The sequence below is a fragment of the Takifugu rubripes genome, chromosome 9 (assembly GCF_901000725.2).
Source record: "Takifugu rubripes chromosome 9, fTakRub1.2, whole genome shotgun sequence".
NCBI lineage: Eukaryota > Metazoa > Chordata > Actinopteri > Tetraodontiformes > Tetraodontidae > Takifugu > Takifugu rubripes.
The window spans coordinates 1002241-1022407 of NC_042293.1; the positions used below are offsets into that span (position 1 = coordinate 1002241).

The 20167-nt window shown below is 45.9% G+C and overlaps 2 protein-coding genes across 5 annotated transcripts; both read right to left on the minus strand.

The window, feature by feature from the left end:
- Positions 1-649: 649 nt before the first annotated feature.
- On the minus strand, positions 650-2249 carry LOC115251126 (protein spire homolog 2-like). Of its 3 annotated transcripts, none has more exons than XM_029842341.1 (2): positions 1843-2249; positions 650-708 (listed from the first exon to the last, which is right to left on the minus strand). In XM_029842341.1, the coding sequence occupies exons 1-2, from the start codon at positions 2132-2134 to the stop codon at positions 692-694; spliced, it is 309 nt and encodes a 102-aa protein (XP_029698201.1). In that variant the 5' UTR covers positions 2135-2249; the 3' UTR covers positions 650-691. The 3 variants fall into 3 exon arrangements, 2 of the variants coding, with proteins under 2 accessions (XP_029698201.1, XP_029698200.1); XM_029842340.1 differs by having other exon boundaries at positions 660-719; XR_003889682.1 differs by having other exon boundaries at positions 667-719; positions 1739-2249.
- Positions 2250-18090: 15841 nt separating this feature from the next.
- LOC115251109 (protein spire homolog 2-like) lies at positions 18091-19793 on the minus strand. 2 transcript variants are annotated; one of them, XR_003889661.1, is made up of 2 exons: positions 19282-19793; positions 18091-18150 (listed from the first exon to the last, which is right to left on the minus strand). XR_003889661.1 is itself a non-coding variant. In XM_029842230.1 (2 exons), exons 1-2 carry the CDS (start codon positions 19676-19678, stop codon positions 18128-18130), a joined length of 315 nt encoding a protein of 104 aa, XP_029698090.1. In that variant the 5' UTR covers positions 19679-19793; the 3' UTR covers positions 18091-18127. The 2 variants fall into 2 exon arrangements, 1 of the variants encoding a protein (XP_029698090.1); XM_029842230.1 differs by having other exon boundaries at positions 19387-19793.
- Positions 19794-20167: the final 374 nt, after the last annotated feature.

Consider the following 20167-nt stretch of genomic DNA (forward strand, 5'->3'; position numbering starts at 1 on the left):
CTTCATCTTTTGGTTCTTCTTTGTTTCTTTTTCACGGAGGAGTTGCTGCAAAGACAAAGATCCTTTATTAGCTTAAAGAATGTGACATCAGTCAGGAGTCAGAAACACAGGAGGAGGTGGAGGCAGCTCACCTGCAGCTGGACGATTCTCTCCGTCAGGAGGTGGATCTCCTTCCTGGTGGAGCTCTCCTTTTCCTCCGAGATCCTTTCCTGGTTCCCCAGCATCTCCTCCAGCTTCCTCTGGGTCTCCGTCCAGATCACTTCACACTTTTTTGTGAGGTCGGACACCATCTGCTTGGTCTTGAGCTGCGTCTGGTGTCTCAGCTCCTCATCATCCAGCTTCTTGCTGCACTGTTCTTGGAGACGGGCACATTTTCCTTCCTCCTGCTTCAGTGCCGCCTGCGTGCTGCTCAGCAGGGCCAAGGTGTCCACGTGAGCCTCAGCCAGCGTTCTCCTCTCCTGCTCCACCCTGCAGATCTGCTGGTCTTTTCCCACCAGAAGTTCCTTCAGGTCCCTGATCTCTTGCTGCCAGCTCTCTTCTGATGGCTGCATTCTTTGGGAGCTCCTGCACTCCTGCAGAGGTTCTCCTCGGTTCTCCTCCTTCAGCTGCTGAGGCTTCCAAGGCTGCGGCTCCTTCTTGGACACGGGGCCCAGCCTGTCTTCATTCCTGCAGCTCTGTCCTCTCGATCTCCTCACATCATCCAGAGCTCTGGAAAACAACTGAGTGAAGAAGCACAATGACAATTTACAATAAATGCACTCTTGTTTTAAATCCCCTGAATTCAATGTCGTCTGTACTTCAATGGGATATAAAGGGAGATGCTCCAAAATGTCACTGAGTGTCAGTTTAAATTAAAACACAAATACAAAGACTGTAATAATCAACAGTCAGTGACGTAATTAAATAAATGGCAACAAGCCAGGGTGGTGTTTGAGTGGATCCTGAGTGAAGCGTGTTACCCTGCTGACTCCTCGATGTCCTGTTGCCATTCTGCTGGATTAGAAGGTTTCAAACTGCTGTAAATATATAACGTTTGCAACTGGTAAATTGGTCCAACACAACTGATGCCTCCAATGTGTTTATTTGCCTTTATTGGTCCCCTGATAACATGGATTTTTAGTCTTTGATGTGTGGACATAAAAGGTCCTTTGAAAAGGTCCTTTGTGCCAAGTGTCTAATTTAAATGGCATTTAAAGCATTGATTTAGTCCTGGCATGGGAAACTTCCTCCTGTCTAAGTGAACCTTGAACCTTGTTTGATTAGACTGGAATAACGTAGAATATTATGGTGTGGATTTATTGAGTGGACAGTTTCCATGGTGATAATGCACAGATTGGTGTAGCATAGCAGAATTATGGCATTAGAGCAGAATTGTTCCCTACAGTAAGCTGAGAAACATGACTCCCTTTAAACCATTTTTAGACAGAAATAAAAAAAATCCTGCAGAACAAATGCTGTCTACTATCACTTAAATATGAAATCTAGAATTCAAATTGTGGTTTGATATGAATGTTATTTATTTATGGGGGGAAATGAAGGATATTACAAATAACCAGCGCAATATGCTGGTGCCTGCTATTAGATTTCTGCCTTTTCTGGGGGGTGATTTGTTATTTTATTATTCTCTGTATTTTTAACGCACATGACCCGGAGAAGACGCGCCTGGAAGGAAATTGTTGCTCGGTGATTTGGGCTCTGACGGACACCCAAATAGCCCAAAGTGTAAACACAAACTTACTTTTCATAACACGACCTCATTGTTTGAAAGTACTTTTCATGCGTAATATTGTGTGAGAGCTGCTCCAAAATGAGGCTGGTTCTCCAGGAGACGGTGAGCCCTACCGCTGTTGCGCGTCCGCAGGGCCACGGTTCCGTCCCGGTGCAGGAGGATGGAAGATGGACCCTTTACCGGGCTGACTCCTGCCGTTGGCGGGCGGGGCACCCGGAGCCCGCTGCAGCACTGGTAGCACACCGCCCATGCCTGCTCCTCGTTGATGGGCTGCTCATAGGACTTCAGCACCTCCTCCAGAGACAGTTCCCGGGGCTCGGACAGGTCCCGCGACTCGACGCGGTCCGTGGGAACGGTTATCCGTGGGTCTCCATCCTCGGCGGTTCGCTTGGTGGATCTGGCCATGGCGGCGGTACCGTGAAGCCCATCCTTCACTTGTGAAACACCGAGGCCATTGAAGCCTTCCGCGCACTCCTGTCCACCTCTCCGCTCCCCACCAGCTCAGCCGCGCGTCATTAACGCGGCCGTTAAGCCCGACGTGTTTAAAAAGGTGCTTCCGGTAAAGTATTTCAAAATAAAACTATAGTTACGAAAAACTATGGCGAAAAAACAGCAAACTCACTGTTTTAGCTCGACAACCCAGGCTGCTTAAATAATAATAAAAAATTAACGCCCTGGTGATGATTTTTTTTCATGAATTTTGATTGGAGATCAATTCTTTATTACGACTAGTAGATTTATTTTGAAAATACCAGCAACCGTTCCTGCAGTAATTTCCTGTTTGAGCAGTCACACATCGTCCGTCAGTGAGGAAGAAGCGTCCTCTGGCTGTCGCATAATCCACCTGCTGCTGGAGAGAACATCACGCCCAAAGTTTAACCTCTCGGTTCGGTTCCTGTCTCAACCTTCAAATCAGAAGCTGTGGAAAACCGTTTGAAACAGATCCAAAGACTAAACAGCCTATTTGCATCCTAAACTGCAACATTACAGACTTTGGAACTCATGTGAAGCAGCAGGAAACTAAACCAATATTGATAAAATAATCAGGAAAATCAACATTGAATGCATTGAACTTTGTCGTGAGCAAAATATGTTCAAAGTTGAAGGAAAATGAGTGCTCAAAGTCTGCAGTGGTGGTCATAAGATTCGCCATTGTTTCGGTCCATATTTGTCCCGATATTCTAACTTTTACTGTCATTTCTTGAACTTTATTTATTTCAAATTACTTTCGACAAAACTGCCCCTAAATCGATCACAGGGACGAAGATCGGTCAGTAATCGGTGTATTACGACTGCGACCTCAAGTGGCCGCTTGAGGAACTGTAGGCAGGTGGAGCAGAGTTCTGGTTTCATCTGTCAGATATTAATTTTGGATGTTTTCTGATGTGACAAAAAACAACCTTTATTTGAATTTTTATTGATTAAAACAGAAGGAATGATTACAATCACACTTATACCATTTTTAAAGCAAACACGTGTTTTTTAGCACAATCATGTAGAAATAATAGAATGTCCAGGTCGGAGCTCAGGATCAGAATTATTTCTTCTCTTTATCTTCCAAAGAAGAACTTCATTATTCTGAACTTCATCTTTTGGTTCTTCTTTGTTTCTTTTTCACGGAGGAGTTGCTGCAAAGACAAAGATAATTTATTAGCTTAAAGAATGTGACATCAGTCAGGAGTCAGAAACACAGTAGGAGGTGGAGGCAGCTCACCTGCAGCTGGACGATTCTCTCGGTCAGGAGGTGGATCTCCTTCCTGGTGGAGCTCTCCTTTTCCTCCGAGATCCTTTCCTGGTTCCCCAGCATCTCCTCCAGCTTCCTCTGGGTCTCCGTCCAGATCACTTCAGACTTTTTTGTGAGGTCGGACACCATCTGCTTGGTCTTGAGCTGCGTCTGGTGTCTCAGCTCCTCATCATCCAGCTTCTTGCTGCACTGTTCTTGGAGACGGGCACATTTTCCTTCCTCCTGCTTCAGTGCCGCCTGCGTGCTGCTCAGCAGGGCCAAGGTGTCCACGTGAGCCTCAGCCAGCGTTCTCCTCTCCTGCTCCACCCTGCAGATCTGCTGGTCTTTCCCCACCAGAAGTTCCTTCAGGTCCCTGATCTCTTGCTGCCAGCTCTCTTCTGATGGCTGCATTCTTTGGGAGCTCCTGCACTCCTGCAGAGGTTCTGCTCGGTTCTCCTCCTGCAGCTGCTGAGGCTTCCAAGGCTGCGGCTCCTTCTTGGACACGGGGCCCAGCCTGGCTTCATTCCTGCAGCTCTGTCCTCTCGATCTCCTCACATCATCCAGAGCTCTGGAAAACAACTGAGTGAAGAAGCACAATGACATTTTACAACAAATGCACTCTTGTTTAAAATCCCCTGAATTCAATGTCGTCTGTACTTCAATGGGATATAAAGGGAGATGCTCCAAAATGTCACTGAGTGTCAGTTTAAATTAAAACACAAATACAAAGACTGTAATAATCAACAGTCAGTGACGTAATTAAATAAATGGCAACAAGCCAGGGTGGTGTTTGAGTGGATCCTGAGTGAAGCGTGTTACCCTGCTGACTCCTCGATGTCCTGTTGCCATTCTGCTGGATTAGAAGGTTTCAAACTGCTGTAATAATATAACGTTTGCAACTGGTAAATTGGTCCAACACAACTGATGCCTCCAATGTGTTTATTTGCCTCTATTGGTCCCCTGATAACATGGATTTTTAGTCTTTGATGTGTGGACATAAAAGGTCCTTTGAAAAGGTCCTTTGTGCCAAGTGTCTAATTTAAATGGCATTTAAAGCATTGATTTAGTCCTGGCATGGGAAACTTCCTCCTGTCTAAGTGAACCTTGAACCTTGTTTGATTAGACTGGAATAACGTAGAATATTATGGTGTGGATTTATTGAGTGGACAGTTTCCATGGTGATAATGCTCAGATTGGTGTAGCATAGCAGAATTATGGCATTAGAGCAGAATTGTTCCCTACAGCGAGCTGAGAAACATGACTCCCTTTAAACCATTTTTAGACAGAAATAAAAAAAATCCTGCAGAACAAATGCTGTCTACTATCACTTAAATTATAGCTAAACAACTTCTATGCTCGGTGTGAGAAGGACAACCATGAACAACCGAGCAAGGTAGAGCTGACTTTTGGCCACCAACCCTTAACTTTCTCTACCACTGATGTCAGAGCGGAACTGAGCAGGATGAATCCACGCAAAGCTGCGGGCCCCGATGGCATCCCTGGACCCGTGCTCAGAACTTGTGCTGCGGAGTTAGCAGGGGTCCTGACGGACTTATTCAATCTATCCCTGGCTCATGCAGTTGTGCCGACCTGCTTCAAATCCACCTCCATCGTGCCAGTACCAAAACATTCCACCCCGGCTTGTCTCAATGACTATCGTCCAGTAGCACTCACTCCTATTAACACAAAGTGCTTAGAGCAGCTGGTCTTGGCACAACTCAAATCCTGTCTCCCCCCAACCCTGGACCCCCATCAGTTCGCCCATCGTAAGAACAGGAGAACAGAAGATGCAGTCTCCACAGCACTGCACTCTGTCCTCTCACACCTGGACAATAAAGACACATACGCCCGAATGCTGTTCATAGACTTCAGTTCAGCATTTAACAGTGTCATCCCCTCCAAGCTGATAACCAAACTCAGGGACCTGGGCATCAGCATCTCCATCTGCAACTGGTTATTGGACTTTCTGACCAATAGACCACAACATGTGCGATTAGATCATCACTGCTCCCCTACCCTCACTGTAAACACCGGAGTACCACAAGGCTGTGTGATGAGCCCATTCCTCTACTCCCTGTTCACCCGTGACTGCAGAGCTCTACATGGTTCCAACACCATCATCAAGTTCGCAGATGACATCACGGTGATTGGCCTCATCAAGGATAACGATGAGTCAGCTTACAGGGAGGAGGTGGACCGCTTAGCTACGTGGTGCCACAACAACAACCTGCTGCTCAACACCAATAAAACTAAAGAACTCGTCCTGGACTTCAGGAGGAAGACGGACATCCACCCACCCATCCACATCAACGGAGCAGCGGTGGAGCGTGTGTCCAGCTTCAAATTCCTGGGGATCCACCTCTCACAGGACCTCACCTGGACGACTAACTGCTCCAGTCTGGTGAAGAAGGCTCACCAGCGTCTCTTCTTCCTGAGGACTCTGAAGAAACACCACCTCTCTTCAGACATCCTGGTGAACTTCTATCGCTGCACCATCGAGCGCATCCTTACCAGCTGTGTTATGGTCTGGTATGGGAACTGCTCTGCCTCAGACCAGAAGGCGTTGCAGAAGGTGGTGAAGACCGCCCAGCGAATAGCTGGAGCTTCTCTTCCTTCGATCGAGGACATATACAGGAGGTGCTGTCACAGGAGGGCCAAGAAGGTCTCTGAAGACTCCTGCCATCCAGCGCATGGACTGTTCACCCTCATGCCCTCTGGGAGGCGCTACAGGAGCCTCCGGACAAAACCCACCAGGTTCAGAAACAGCTTCTTCCCCACTGCTGTCTCCCTGCTGAACTCTGACCCCTCCCACTTTACCTCCCTTCAGGCACAATAACCCCGTCTGGACTGACTGATTGTACATTCACTCTATTTGCACTGATCACATCTGTTACAATAATTGCACTATTTACATCTGTTTATTTGGACTGCTTTCCATACTTTTCACACATTTTTGCCATATTTTATCATTATTGTATAGTCAAAACATACACATAGTTAAAAACTGCATAAATAGCCTCTATTGATCCTGTAGGAAATTCAGCACCATAGTTACAGCCTGTATATATATTTATCTTGGTTGCAATGACTTTTATATACCCTTTACATATCTGTGAACTCTGTAAATACAAACATATATATTGATATCATAAACATATATCATTGTGTGTATATATTGTATATACCTCATCACAGCTTTATTCGCTACTCAAGCACTTCTGGTTAGATGCTAACTGCATTTCGTTGTCTTGTACTGGTGACATGTGTAATGACAAAGTTGAATCTAATCTAATCTAATCTAAAGCAAACAAGTGTTTTTCAGGACAATAGAGTAGAAATAATAGAATGTCCAGGTCAGAGCTCAGGATCAGAATTATTTCTTCTCTTTATCTTCCAAAGAAGAACTTCATTATTCTGAACTTCATCTTTTGGTTCTTCTTTGTTTCTCTTTCACGGAGGAGTTGCTGCAAAGACAAAGATCCTTTATTAGCTTAAAGAATGTGACATCAGTCAGGAGTCAGAAACACAGGAGGAGGTGGAGGCAGCTCACCTGCAGCTGGACGATTCTCTCGGTCAGGAGGTGGATCTCCTTCCTGGTGGAGCTCTCCTTTTCCTCCGAGATCCTTTCCTGGTTCCCCAGCATCTCCTCCAGCTTCCTCTGGGTCTCCGTCCAGATCACTTCACACTTTTTTGTGAGGTCGGACACCATCTGCTTGGTCTTGAGCTGCGTCTGGTGTCTCAGCTCCTCATCATCCAGCTTCTTGCTGCACTGTTCTTGGAGACGGGCACATTTTCCTTCCTCCTGCTTTAGTGCCGCCTGCGTGCTGCTCAGCAGGGCCAAGGTGTCCACGTGAGCCTCAGCCAGCGTTCTCCTCTCCTGCTCCACCCTGCAGATCTGCTGGTCTTTTCCCACCAGAAGTTCCTTCAGGTCCCTGATCTCTTGCTGCCAGCTCTCTTCTGATGGCTGCATTCTTTGGGAGCTCCTGCACTCCTGCAGAGGTTCTGCTCGGTTCTCCTCCTTCAGCTGCTGAGGCTTCCAAGGCTGCGGCTCCTTCTTGGACACGGGGCCCAGCCTGTCTTCATTCCTGCAGCTCTGTCCTCTCGATCTCCTCACATCATCTAGAGCTCTGGAAAACAACTGAGTGAAGAAGCACAATGACAATTTACAACAAATGCACTCTTGTTTAAAATCCCCTGAATTCAATGTCGTCTGTACTTCAATGGGATATAAAGGGAGATGCTCCAATGCATGTCTGGATTTTATTGACTTATATTTAGAGATGATTCTTATGGAGATCACTAAGTATTAAGTAAATCAAATATATTATAGCGATGGAAACGTACGCTGTTGCTTTCAAAATGTCACTGAGTGTCAGTTTAAATTAACACAAATACAAAGACTGTAATAATCAACAGTTAGTGACATAATTAAATAAATGGCAACAAGCCAGGGTGGTGTTTGAGTGGATCCTGAGTGAAGCGTGTTACCCTGCTGACTCCTCGATGTCCTGCTGCCATTCTGCTGGATTAGAAGGTTTCAAACTGCTGTAATAATATAACGTTTGCAACTGGTATAATGGTCCAACACAACTGATGCCTCCAATGTGTTTATTTGCCTCTATTGGTCCCCTGATAACATGGATTTTTAGTCTTTGATGTGTGGACATAAAAGGTCCTTTGAAAAGGTCCTTTGTGCCAAGTGTCTAATTTAAATGGCATTTATGGCATCATTTTTAGACAGAAATAAAAAAATCCTGCAGAAAAAATGCTGTCTACTATCACTTAAATATGAAATCTAGAATTCAAATTGTGGTTTTATATGAATGTTATTTATTTATGGGGGGAAATGAAGGTTATTACAAATAACCAGCGCAATATGCTGGTGCCTGCTATTAGATTTCTGCCTTTTCTGGGGGGTGATTTGTTATTTTATTCTTCTCTGTATTTTTAACGCACATGACCCGGAGAAGACGCGCCTGGAAGGAAATTGTTGCTCGGTGATTTGGGCTCTGACGGACGCCCAAATAGCCCAAAGTGTAAACACAAACTTACTTTTCATAACACGACCTCATTGTTTGAAAGTACTTTTCATGCGTAATATTGTGTGAGAGCTGCTCCAAAATGAGGCTGGTTCTCCAGGAGACGGTGAGCCCTACCGCTGTTGCGCGTCCGCAGGGCCACGGTTCCGTCCCGGTGCAGGAGGATGGAAGATGGACCCTTTACCGGGCTGACTCCTGCCGTTGGCGGGCGGGGCACCCGGAGCCCGCTGCAGCACTGGTAGCACACCGCCCATGCCTGCTCCTCGTTGATGGACTGCTCATAGGACTCCAGCACCTCCTCCAGAGACAGTTCCCGGGGCTCGGACAGGTCCCGCGACTCGACGCGGTCCGTGGGAACGGTTATCCGTGGGTCTCCATCCTCGGCGGTTCGCTTGGTGGATCTGGCCATGGCGGCGGTACCGTGAAGCCCATCCTTCACTTGTGAAACACCGAGGCCATTGAAGCCTTCCGCGCACTCCTGTCCACCTCTCCGCTCCCCACCAGCTCAGCCGCGCGTCATTAACGCGGCCGTTAAGCCCGACGTGTTTAAAACGGTGCTTCCGGTAAATTATTTCAAAATAAAACTATAGTTACGAAAAACTATTGCGACAAAACAACACACTCACTGTTTTAGCTCGACAACCCAGGCTGTTTATATAATTTTAAAAAATTAACGCCCTGGTGATGATTTTTTTCATGAATTTCGATTGGAGATCAATTCTTTATAATGACTAGTAGGTTTATTTTGAAAATACCAGCAACCGTTCCTGCAGTAATTTCCTGTTTGTGCAGTCACTCATCGTCCGTCAGTGAGGAAGAAGCGTCCTCTGGCTGTCGCATAATCCACCTGCTGCTGGAGAGAACATCACGACCAAAGTTTAACCTCTCGGTTCGGTTCCTGTCTCAACCTTCAAATCAGAAGCTGTGGAAAACCGTTTGAAACAGATCCAAAGACTAAACAGCCTATTTGCATCCTAAACTGCAACATTACAGACTTTGCAACTCATGTGAAGCAGCAGGAAACTAAACTGCTATTGATAAAATATTTAGGAAAATCAACATTGAATGCATTGAACTTTGTCGTGAGCAAAATATGTTCAAAGTTGAAGGAAAATGAGTGCTCAAAGTCTGCGGTGGTGGTAATAAGATTCGCCATTGTTTCGGTCCATATTTGTCCCGATATTCTAACTTTTACTGTCATTTCTTGAACTTCATTTATTTCAAATTACTTTCGACAAAACTGCCCCTAAATCGATCACAGGGACGAAGATCGGTCACTAATCGGTGTATTACGACAGCGTCCTCAAGTGGCCGCTTGAGGAACTGCAGGCAGGTGGAGCAGAGTTCTGGTTTCATCTGTCAGATATTAATTTTGGATGTTTTCTGATGTGACAAAAAACAACCTTTATTTGAATTTTTATTGATTAAAACAGAAGGAATGAATACAATCACACTTATACCATTTTTAAAGCAAACACGTGTTTTTTAGCACAATCATGTAGAAATAATAGAATGTCCAGGTCGGAGCTCAGGATCAGAATTATTTCTTCTCTTTATCTTCCAAAGAAGAACTTCATGATTCTGAACTTCATCTTTTGGTTCTTCTTTGTTTCTTTTTCACGGAGGAGTTGCTGCAAAGACAAAGATCCTTTATTAGCTTAAAGAATGTGACATCAGTCAGGAGTCAGAAACACAGGAGGAGGTGGAGGCAGCTCACCTGCAGCTGGACGATTCTCTCGGTCAGGAGGTGGATCTCCTTCCTGGTGGAGCTCTCCTTTTCCTCCGAGATCCTTTCCTGGTTCCCCAGCATCTCCTCCAGCTTCCTCTGGGTTTCCGTCCAGATCACTTCACACTTTTTTGTGAGGTCGGACACCATCTGCTTGGTCTTGAGCTGCGTCTGGTGTCTCAGCTCCTCATCATCCAGCTTCTTGCTGCACTGTTCTTGGAGACGGGCACATTTTCCTTCCTCCTGCTTCAGTGCCGCCTGCGTGCTGCTCAGCAGGGCCAAGGTGTCCACGTGAGCCTCAGCCAGCGTTCTCCTCTCCTGCTCCACCCTGCAGATCTGCTGGTCTTTTCCCACCAGAAGTTCCTTCAGGTCCCTGATCTCTTGCTGCCAGCTCTCTTCTGATGGCTGCATTCTTTGGGAGCTCCTGCACTCCTGCAGAGGTTCTGCTCGGTTCTCCTCCTTCAGCTGCTGAGGCTTCCAAGGCTGCGGCTCCTTCTTGGACACGGGGCCCAGCCTGTCTTCATTCCTGCAGCTCTGTCCTCTCGATCTCCTCACATCATCCAGAGCTCTGGAAAACAACTGAGTGAAGAAGCACAATGACAATTTACAATAAATGCACTCTTGTTTAAAATCCCCTGAATTCAATGTCGTCTGTACTTCAATGGGATATAAAGGGAGATGCTCCAATGCATGTCTGGATTTTATTGACTTATATTTAGAGATGATTCTGATGGAGATCACTAAGTATTAAGTAAATCAAATATATTATAGCGATGGAAACGTACGCTGTTGCTTTCAAAATGTCACTGAGTGTCAGTTTAAATTAAAACATCAATACAAAGACTGTAATAATCAACAGTCAGTGACGTAATTAAATGAATGGCAACAAGCCAGGGTGGTGTTTGAGTGGATCCTGAGTGAAGCGTGTTACCCTGCTGACTCCTCGATGTCCTGTTGCCATTCTGCTGGATTAGAAGGTTTCAAACTGCTGTAATAATATAACGTTTGCAACTGGTATAATGGTCCAACACAACTGATGCCACCAATGTGTTTATTTGCCTTTATTCGTCCCCTGATAACATGGATTTTTAGTCTTTGATGTGTGGACATAAAAGGTCCTTTGAAAAGGTCCTTTGTGCCAAGTGTCTAATTTAAATGGCATTTAAAGCATTGATTTAGTCCTGGCATGGGAAACTTCCTCCTGTCTAAGTGAACCTTGAACCTTGTTTGATTAGACTGGAATAACGTAGAATATTATGGTGTGGATTTATTGAGTGGACAGTTTCCATGGTGATAATGCTCAGATTGGTGTAGCATAGCAGAATTATGGCATTAGAGCAGAATTGTTCCCTACAGTGAGCTGAGAAACATGACTCCCTTTAAACCATTTTTAGACAGAAATAAAAAAATCCTGCAGAACAAATGCTGTCTACTATCACTTAAATTATAGCTAAACAACTTCTATGCTCGGTGTGAGAAGGACAACCATGAACAACCGAGCAAGGTAGAGCTGACTTTTGGCCACCAACCCTTAACTTTCTCTACCACTGATGTCAGAGCGGAACTGAGCAGGATGAATCCACGCAAAGCTGCGGGCCCCGATGGCATCCCTGGACGCGTGCTCAGAACTTGTGCTGCGGAGTTAGCAGGGGTCCTGACGGACTTATTCAATCTATCCCTGGCTCATGCAGTTGTGCCGACCTGCTTCAAATCCACCTCCATCGTGCCAGTACCAAAACATTCCACCCCGGCTTGTCTCAATGACTATCGTCCAGTAGCACTCACTCCTATTAACACAAAGTGCTTAGAGCAGCTGGTCTTGGCACAACTCAAATCCTGTCTCCCCCCCAACCCTGGACCCCCATCAGTACGCCCATCGTAAGAACAGGAGCACAGAAGATGCAGTCTCCACAGCACTGCACTCTGTCCTCTCACACCTGGACAATAAAGACACATACGCCCGAATGCTGTTCATAGACTTCAGTTCAGCATTTAACACTGTCATCCCCTCCAAGCTGATAACCAAACTCAGGGACCTGGGCATCAGCATCTCCATCTGCAACTGGTTATTGGACTTTCTGACCAATAGACCACAACATGTGCGATTAGATCATCACTGCTCCCCTACCCTCACTGTAAACACCGGAGTACCACAAGGCTGTGTGATGAGCCCATTCCTCTACTCCCTTTTCACCCACGACTGCAGAGCTCTACATGGTTCCAACACCATCATCAAGTTCGCAGATGACATCACGGTGATTGGCCTCATCAAGGATAACGATGAGTCAGCTTACAGGGAGGAGGTGGACCGCTTAGCTACGTGGTGCCACAACAACAACCTGCTGCTCAACACCAATAAAACTAAAGAACTCGTCCTGGACTTCAGGAGGAAGACGGACATCCACCCACCCATCCACATCAACGGAGCAGCGGTGGAGCGTGTGTCCAGCTTCAAATTCCTGGGGATCCACCTCTCACAGGACCTCACCTGGACGACTAACTGCTCCAGTTTGGTGAAGAAGGCTCACCAGCGTCTCTTCTTCCTGAGGACTCTGAAGAAACACCACCTCTCTTCAGACATCCTGGTGAACTTCTATCGCTGCACCATCGAGAGCATCCTTACCAGCTGTGTTACGGTCTGGTATGGGGACTGCTCTGCCTCAGACCAGAAGGCGTTGCAGAAGGTGGTGAAGACCGCCCAGCGAATAGCTGGAGCTCCTCTTCCTTCCATCGAGGACATATACAGGAGGTGCTGTCACAGGAGGGCCAAGAAGGTCTCTAAAGACTCCTGTCACCCAGCGCATGGACTGTTCACCCTCATGCCCTCTGGGAGGCGCTACAGGAGCCTCCGGACAAAACCCACCAGGTTCAGAAACAGCTTCTTCCCCACTGCTGTCTCCCTGCTGAACTCTGACCCCTCTCACTTGACCTCCCTTCAGGCACAATAACCCCGTCTGGACTGACTGATTGTACATTCACTCTATTTGCACTGATCACATCTGTTACAATAATTGCACTATTTACATCTGTTTATTTGGACTGCTTTCCATACTTTTCACACATTTTTGCCATATTTTATCATTATTGTATAGTCAAAACATACACATAGTTAAAAACTGCATAAATAGCCTCTATTGATCCTGTAGGAAATTCAGCACCATAGTTACAGCCTGTATATATATTTATCTTGGTTGCAATGACTTTTATATACCCTTTACATATCTGTGAACTCTGTAAATACAAACATATATATTGATATCATAAACATATATCATTGTGTGTATATATTGTATATACCTCATCACAGTTTTATTTGCTACTTAAGCACTTCTGGTTAGATGCTAACTGCATTTCGTTGTCTTGTACTGGTGACATGTGTAATGACAAAGTTGAATCTAATCTAATCTAATCTAAAGCAAACAAGTGTTTTTCAGGACAATAGAGTAGAAATAATAGAATGTCCAGGTCAGAGCTCAGGATCAGAATTATTTCGTCTCTTTGTTTATCTTCCAAAGAAGAACTTCATTATTCTGAACTTCATCTTTTGGTTCTTCTTTGTTTCTTTTTCACGGAGGAGTTGCTGCAAAGACAAAGATCCTTTATTAGCTTAAAGAATGTGACATCAGTCAGGAGTCAGAAACACAGGAGGAGGTGGAGGCAGCTCACCTGCAGCTGGACGATTCTCTCGGTCAGGAGGTGGATCTCCTTCCTGGTGGAGCTCTCCTTTTCCTCCGAGATCCTTTCCTGGTTCCCCAGCATCTCCTCCAGCTTCCTCTGGGTCTCCGTCCAGATCACTTCAGACTTTTTTGTGAGGTCGGACACCATCTGCTTGGTCTTGAGCTGCGTCTGGTGTCTCAGCTCCTCATCAGCCAGGTTCTTGCTGCACTGTTCTTGGAGACGGGCACATTTTCCTTCCTCCTGCTTCAGTGCCGCCTGCGTGCTGCTCAGCAGGGCCAAGGTGTCCACGTGAGCCTCAGCCAGCGTTCTCCTCTCCTGCTCGACCCTGCAGATCTGCTGGTCTTTTCCCACCAGAAGTTCCTTCAGGTCCCTGATCTCTTGCTGCCAGCTCTCTTCTGATGGCTGCATTCTTTGGGAGCTCCTGCACTCCTGCACAGGTTCTGCTCGGTTCTCCTCCTGCAGCTGCTGAGGCTTCCAAGGCTGCGGCTCCTTCTTGGACACGGGGCCCAGCCTGTCTTCATTCCTGCAGCTCTGTCCTCTCGATCTCCTCACATCATCCAGAGCTCTGGAAAACAACTGAGTGAAGAAGCACAATGACAATTTACAATAAATGCACTCTTGTTTAAAATCCCCTGAATTCAATGTCGTCTGTACTTCAATGGGATATAAAGGGAGATGCTCCAATGCATGTCTGGATTTTATTGACTTATATTTAGAGATGATTCTGATGGAGATCACTAAGTATTAAGTAAATCAAATATATTATAGCGATGGAAACGTACGCTGTTGCTTTCAAAATGTCACTGAGTGTCAGTTTAAATTAAAACATCAATACAAAGACTGTAATAATCAACAGTCAGTGACGTAATTAAATAAATGGCAACAAGCCAGGGTGGTGTTTGAGTGGATCCTGAGTGAAGCGTGTTACCCTGCTGACTCCTCGATGTCCTGTTGCCATTCTGCTGGATTAGAAGGTTTCAAACTGCTGTAAAAATATAACGTTTCCAACTGGTATAATGGTCCAACACAACTGATGCCACCAATGTGTTTATTTGCCTCTATTGGTCCCCTGATAACATGGATTTTTAGTCTTTGATGTGTGGACATAAAAGGTCCTTTGAAAAGGTCCTTTGTGCCAAGTGTCTAATTTAAATGGCATTTAAAGCATTGATTTAGTCCTGGCATGGGAAACTTCCTCCTGTCTAAGTGAACCTTGAACCTTGTTTGATTAGACTGGAATAACGTAGAATATTATGGTGTGGATTTATTGAGTGGACAGTTTCCATGGTGATAATGCTCAGATTGGTGTAGCATAGCAGAATTATGGCATTAGAGCAGAATTGTTCCCTACAGTGAGCTGAGAAACATGACTCCCTTTAAACCATTTTTAGACAGAAATAAAAAAAATCCTGCAGAACAAATGCTGTCTACTATCACTTAAATTATAGCTAAACAACTTCTATGCTCGGTGTGAGAAGGACAACCATGAACAACCGAGCAAGGTAGAGCTGACTTTTGGCCACCAACCCTTAACTTTCTCTACCACTGATGTCAGAGCGGAACTGAGCAGGATCAATCCACGCAAAGCTGCGGGCCCCGATGGCATCCCTGGACGCGTGCTCAGAACTTGTGCTGCGGAGTTAGCAGGGGTCCTGACGGACTTATTCAATCTATCCCTGGCTCATGCAGTTGTGCCGACCTGCTTCAAATCCACCTCCATCGTGCCAGTACCAAAACATTCCACCCCGGCTTGTCTCAATGACTATCGTCCAGTAGCACTCACTCCTATTAACACAAAGTGCTTAGAGCAGCTGGTCTTGGCACAACTCAAATCCTGTCTCCCCCCCAACCCTGGACCCCCATCAGTACGCCCATCGTAAGAACAGGAGAACAGAAGATGCAGTCTCCACAGCACTGCACTCTGTCCTCTCACACCTGGACAATAAAGACACATACGCCCGAATGCTGTTCATAGACTTCAGTTCAGCATTTAACACTGTCATCCCCTCCAAGCTGATAACCAAACTCAGGGATCTGGGCATCAGAATCTCCATCTGCAACTGGTTATTGGACTTTCTGACCAATAGACCACAACATGTGCGATTAGATCATCACTGCTCCCCTACCCTCACTGTAAACACCGGAGTACCACAAGGCTGTGTGATGAGCCCATTCCTCTACTCCCTTTTCACCCACGACTGCAGAGCTCTACATGGTTCCAACACCATCATCAAGTTCGCAGATGACACCACGGTGATTGGCCTCATCAAGGATAACGATGAGTCAGCTTTCAGGGAGGAGGTGGACCGCTTGGCTACGTGGTGCCACAACAACAACCTGCTGCTCAACACCAATAAAACTAAAGAACTCGTCCTGGACTTCAGGAGGAAGACGGACATCCACCCACCCATCCACATCAACGGAGCAGCGGTGGAGCGTGTGTCCAGCTTCAAATTCCTGGGGATCCACCTCTCACAGGACCTCACCTGGACAACTAACTGCTCCAGTTTGGTGAAGAAGGCTCACCAGCGTCTCTTCTTCCTGAGGACTCTGAAGAAACACCACCTCTCTTCAGACATCCTGGTGAACTTCTATCGCTGCACCATCGAGAGCATCCTTACCAGCTGTGTTACGGTCTGGTATGGGGACTGCTCTGCCTCAGACCAGAAGGCATTGCAGAAGGTGGTGAAAACCGCCCAGCGAATAGCTGGAGCTTCTCTTCCTTCCATCGAGGACATATACAGGAGGTGCTGTCACAGGAGGGCCAAGAAGGTCTCTAAAGACTCCTGTCACCCAGCGCATGGACTGTTCACCCTCATGCCCTCTGGGAGGCGCTACAGGAGCCTCCGGACAAAACCCACCAGGTTCAGAAACAGCTTCTTCCCCACTGCTGTCTCCCTGCTGAACTCTGACCCCTCTCACTTGACCTCCCTTCAGGCACAATAACCCCGTCTGGACTGACTGATTGTACATTCACTCTATTTGCACTGATTACATCTGTTACAATAATTGCACTATTTACATCTGTTTATTTGGACTGCTTTCCATACTTTGCACATTTTTGCCATATTTTATCATTATTGTATAGTCAAAACATACACATAGTTAAAAACTGCATAAATAGCCTCTATTGATCCTGTAGGAAATTCAGCACCATAGTTACAGCCTGTATATATATTTATCTTGGTTGCAATGACTTTTATATACCCTTTACATATCTGTGAACTCTGTAAATACAAACATATATATTGATATCATAAACATATATCATTGTGTGTATATATTGTATATACCTCATCACAGTTTTATTTGCTACTTAAGCACTTCTGGTTAGATGCTAACTGCATTTCGTTGTCTTGTACTGGTGACATGTGTAATGACAAAGTTGAATCTAATCTAATCTAATCTAATCTAAAGCAAACAAGTGTTTTTCAGGACAATAGAGTAGAAATAATAGAATGTCCAGGTCAGAGCTCAGGATCAGAATTATTTCGTCTCTTTGTTTATCTTCCAAAGAAGAACTTCATTATTCTGAACTTCATCTTTTGGTTCTTCTTTGTTTCTTTTTCACGGAGGAGTTGCTGCAAAGACAAAGATCCTTTATTAGCTTAAAGAATGTGACATCAGTCAGAAGTCAGAAACACAGGAGGAGGTGGAGGCAGCTCACCTGCAGCTGGACGATTCTCTCCGTCAGGAGGTGGATCTCCTTCCTGGTGGAGCTCTCCTTTTCCTCCGAGATCCTTTCCTGGTTCCCCAGCATCTCCTCCAGCTTCCTCTGGGTCTCCGTCCAGATCACTTCACACCTTTTTGTGAGGTCGGACACCATCTGCTTGGTCTTGAGCTGCGTCTGGTGTCTCAGCTCCTCATCATCCAGCTTCTTGCTGCACTGTTCTTGGAGACGGGCACATTTTCCTTCCTCCTGCTTCAGTGCCGCCTGCGTGCTGCTCAGCAGGGCCAAGGTGTCCACGTGAGCCTCAGCCAGCGTTCCCCTCTCCTGCTCCACCCTGCAGATCTGCTGGTCTTTTCCCACCAGAAGTTCCTTCAGGTCCCTGATCTCTTGCTGCCAGCTCTCTTCTGATGGCTGCATTCTTTGGGAGCTCCTGCACTCCTGCAGAGGTTCTGCTCGGTTCTCCTCCTTCAGCTGCTGAGGCTTCCAAGGCTGCGGCTCCTTCTTGGACACGGGGCCCAGCCTGTCTTCATTCCTGCAGCTCTGTCCTCTCGATCTCCTCACATCATCCAGAGCTCTGGAAAACAACTGAGTGAAGAAGCACAATGACAATTTACAACAAATGCACTCTTGTTTTAAATCCCCTGAATTCAATGTCGTCTGTACTTCAATGGGATATAAAGGGAGATGCTCCAATGCATGTCTGGATTCTACTGACTTATATTTAGAGATGATTCTTATGGAGATCACCAAGTATTAAGTAAATCAAATATATTATAGCGATGGAAACGTACGCTGTTGCTTTCAAAATGTCACTGAGTGTCAGTTTAAATTAAAACACAAATACAAAGACTGTAATAATCAACAGTCAGTGACGTAATTAAATAAATGGCAACAAGCCAGGGTGGTGTTTGAGTGGATCCTGAGTGAAGCGTGTTACCCTGCTGACTCCTCGATGTCCTGCTGCCATTCTGCTGGATTAGAAGGTTTCAAACTGCTGTAAATATATAACGTTTGCAACTGGTAAATTGGTCCAACACAACTGATGCCTCCAATGTGTTTATTTGCCTCTATTGGTCCCCTGATAACATGGATTTTTAGTCTTTGATGTGTGGACATAAAAGGTCCTTTGAAAAGGTCCTTTGTGCCAAGTGTCTAATTTAAATGGCATTTAAAGCATTGATTTAGTCCTGGCATGGGAAACTTCCTCCTGTCTAAGTGAACCTTGAACCTTGTTTGATTAGACTGGAATAACGTAGAATATTATGGTGTGGATTTATTGAGTGGACAGTTTCCATGGTGATAATGCACAGATTGGTGTAGCATAGCAGAATTATGGCATTAGAGCAGAATTGTTCCCTACAGTGAGATGAGAAACATGACTCCCTTTAAACCATTTTTAGACAGAAATAAAAAAAATCCTGCAGAACAAATGCTGTCTACTATCACTTAAATATGAAATCTAGAATTCAAATTGTGGTTTGATATGAATGTTATTTATTTATGGGGGGAAATGAAGGATATTACAAATAACCAGCGCAATATGCTGGTGCTTGCTATTAGATTTCTGCCTTTTCTGGGGGGTGATTTGTTATTTTATTCTTCTCTGTATTTTTAACGCACATGACCCGGAGAAGACGCGCCTGGAAGGAAATTGTTGCTCGGTGATTTGGGCTCTGACGGACGCCCAAATAGCCCAAAGTGTAAACACAAACTTACTTTTCATAACACGACCTCATTGTTTGAAAGTACTTTTCATGCGTCACGTTTGTGTGAGAGCTGCTCCAAAATGAGGCTGGTTCTCCAGGAGACGGTGAGCCCTACCGCTGTTGCGCGTCCGCAGGGCCACGGTTCCGTCCCGGTGCAGGAGGATGGAAGATGGACCCTTTACCGGGCTGACTCCTGCCGTTGGCGGGCGGGGCACCCGGAGCCCGCTGCAGCACTGGTAGCACACCGCCCATGCCTGCTCCTCGTTGATGGGCTGCTCATAGGACTTCAGCACCTCCTCCAGAGACAGTTCCCGGGGCTCGGACAGGTCCCGCGACTCGACGCGGTCCGTGGGAACGGTTATCCGTGGGTCTCCATCCTCGGCGGTTCGCTTGGTGGATCTGGCCATGGCGGCGGTACCGTGAAGCCCATCCTTCACTTGTGAAACACCGAGGCCATTGAAGCCTTCCGCGCACTCCTGTCCACCTCTCCGCTCCCCACCAGCTCAGCCGCGCGTCATTAACGCGGCCGTTAAGCCCGACGTGTTTAAATAAGTGCTTCCGGTAAATTATTTCAAAATAAAACTATAGTTACAAAAAACTATGGCGACAAAACAGCAAACTCTCTGTTTTAGCTCGACAACCCAGGCTGTTTAAATAATAAAAAAATTAACGCCCTGGTGATGATTTTTTTCATGAATTTCGATTGGGGATCAATTCTTTATTAAGACTAGTAGGTTTATTTTGAAAATACCAGCAACCGTTCTTGTAGTGATTTCCTGTTTGAGCAGTCACACATCGTCCGTCAGTGAGGAAGAAGCGTCCTCTGGCTGTCGCATAATCCACCTGCTGCTGGAGAGAACATCACGACCAAAGTTTAACCTCTCGGTTCGGTTCCT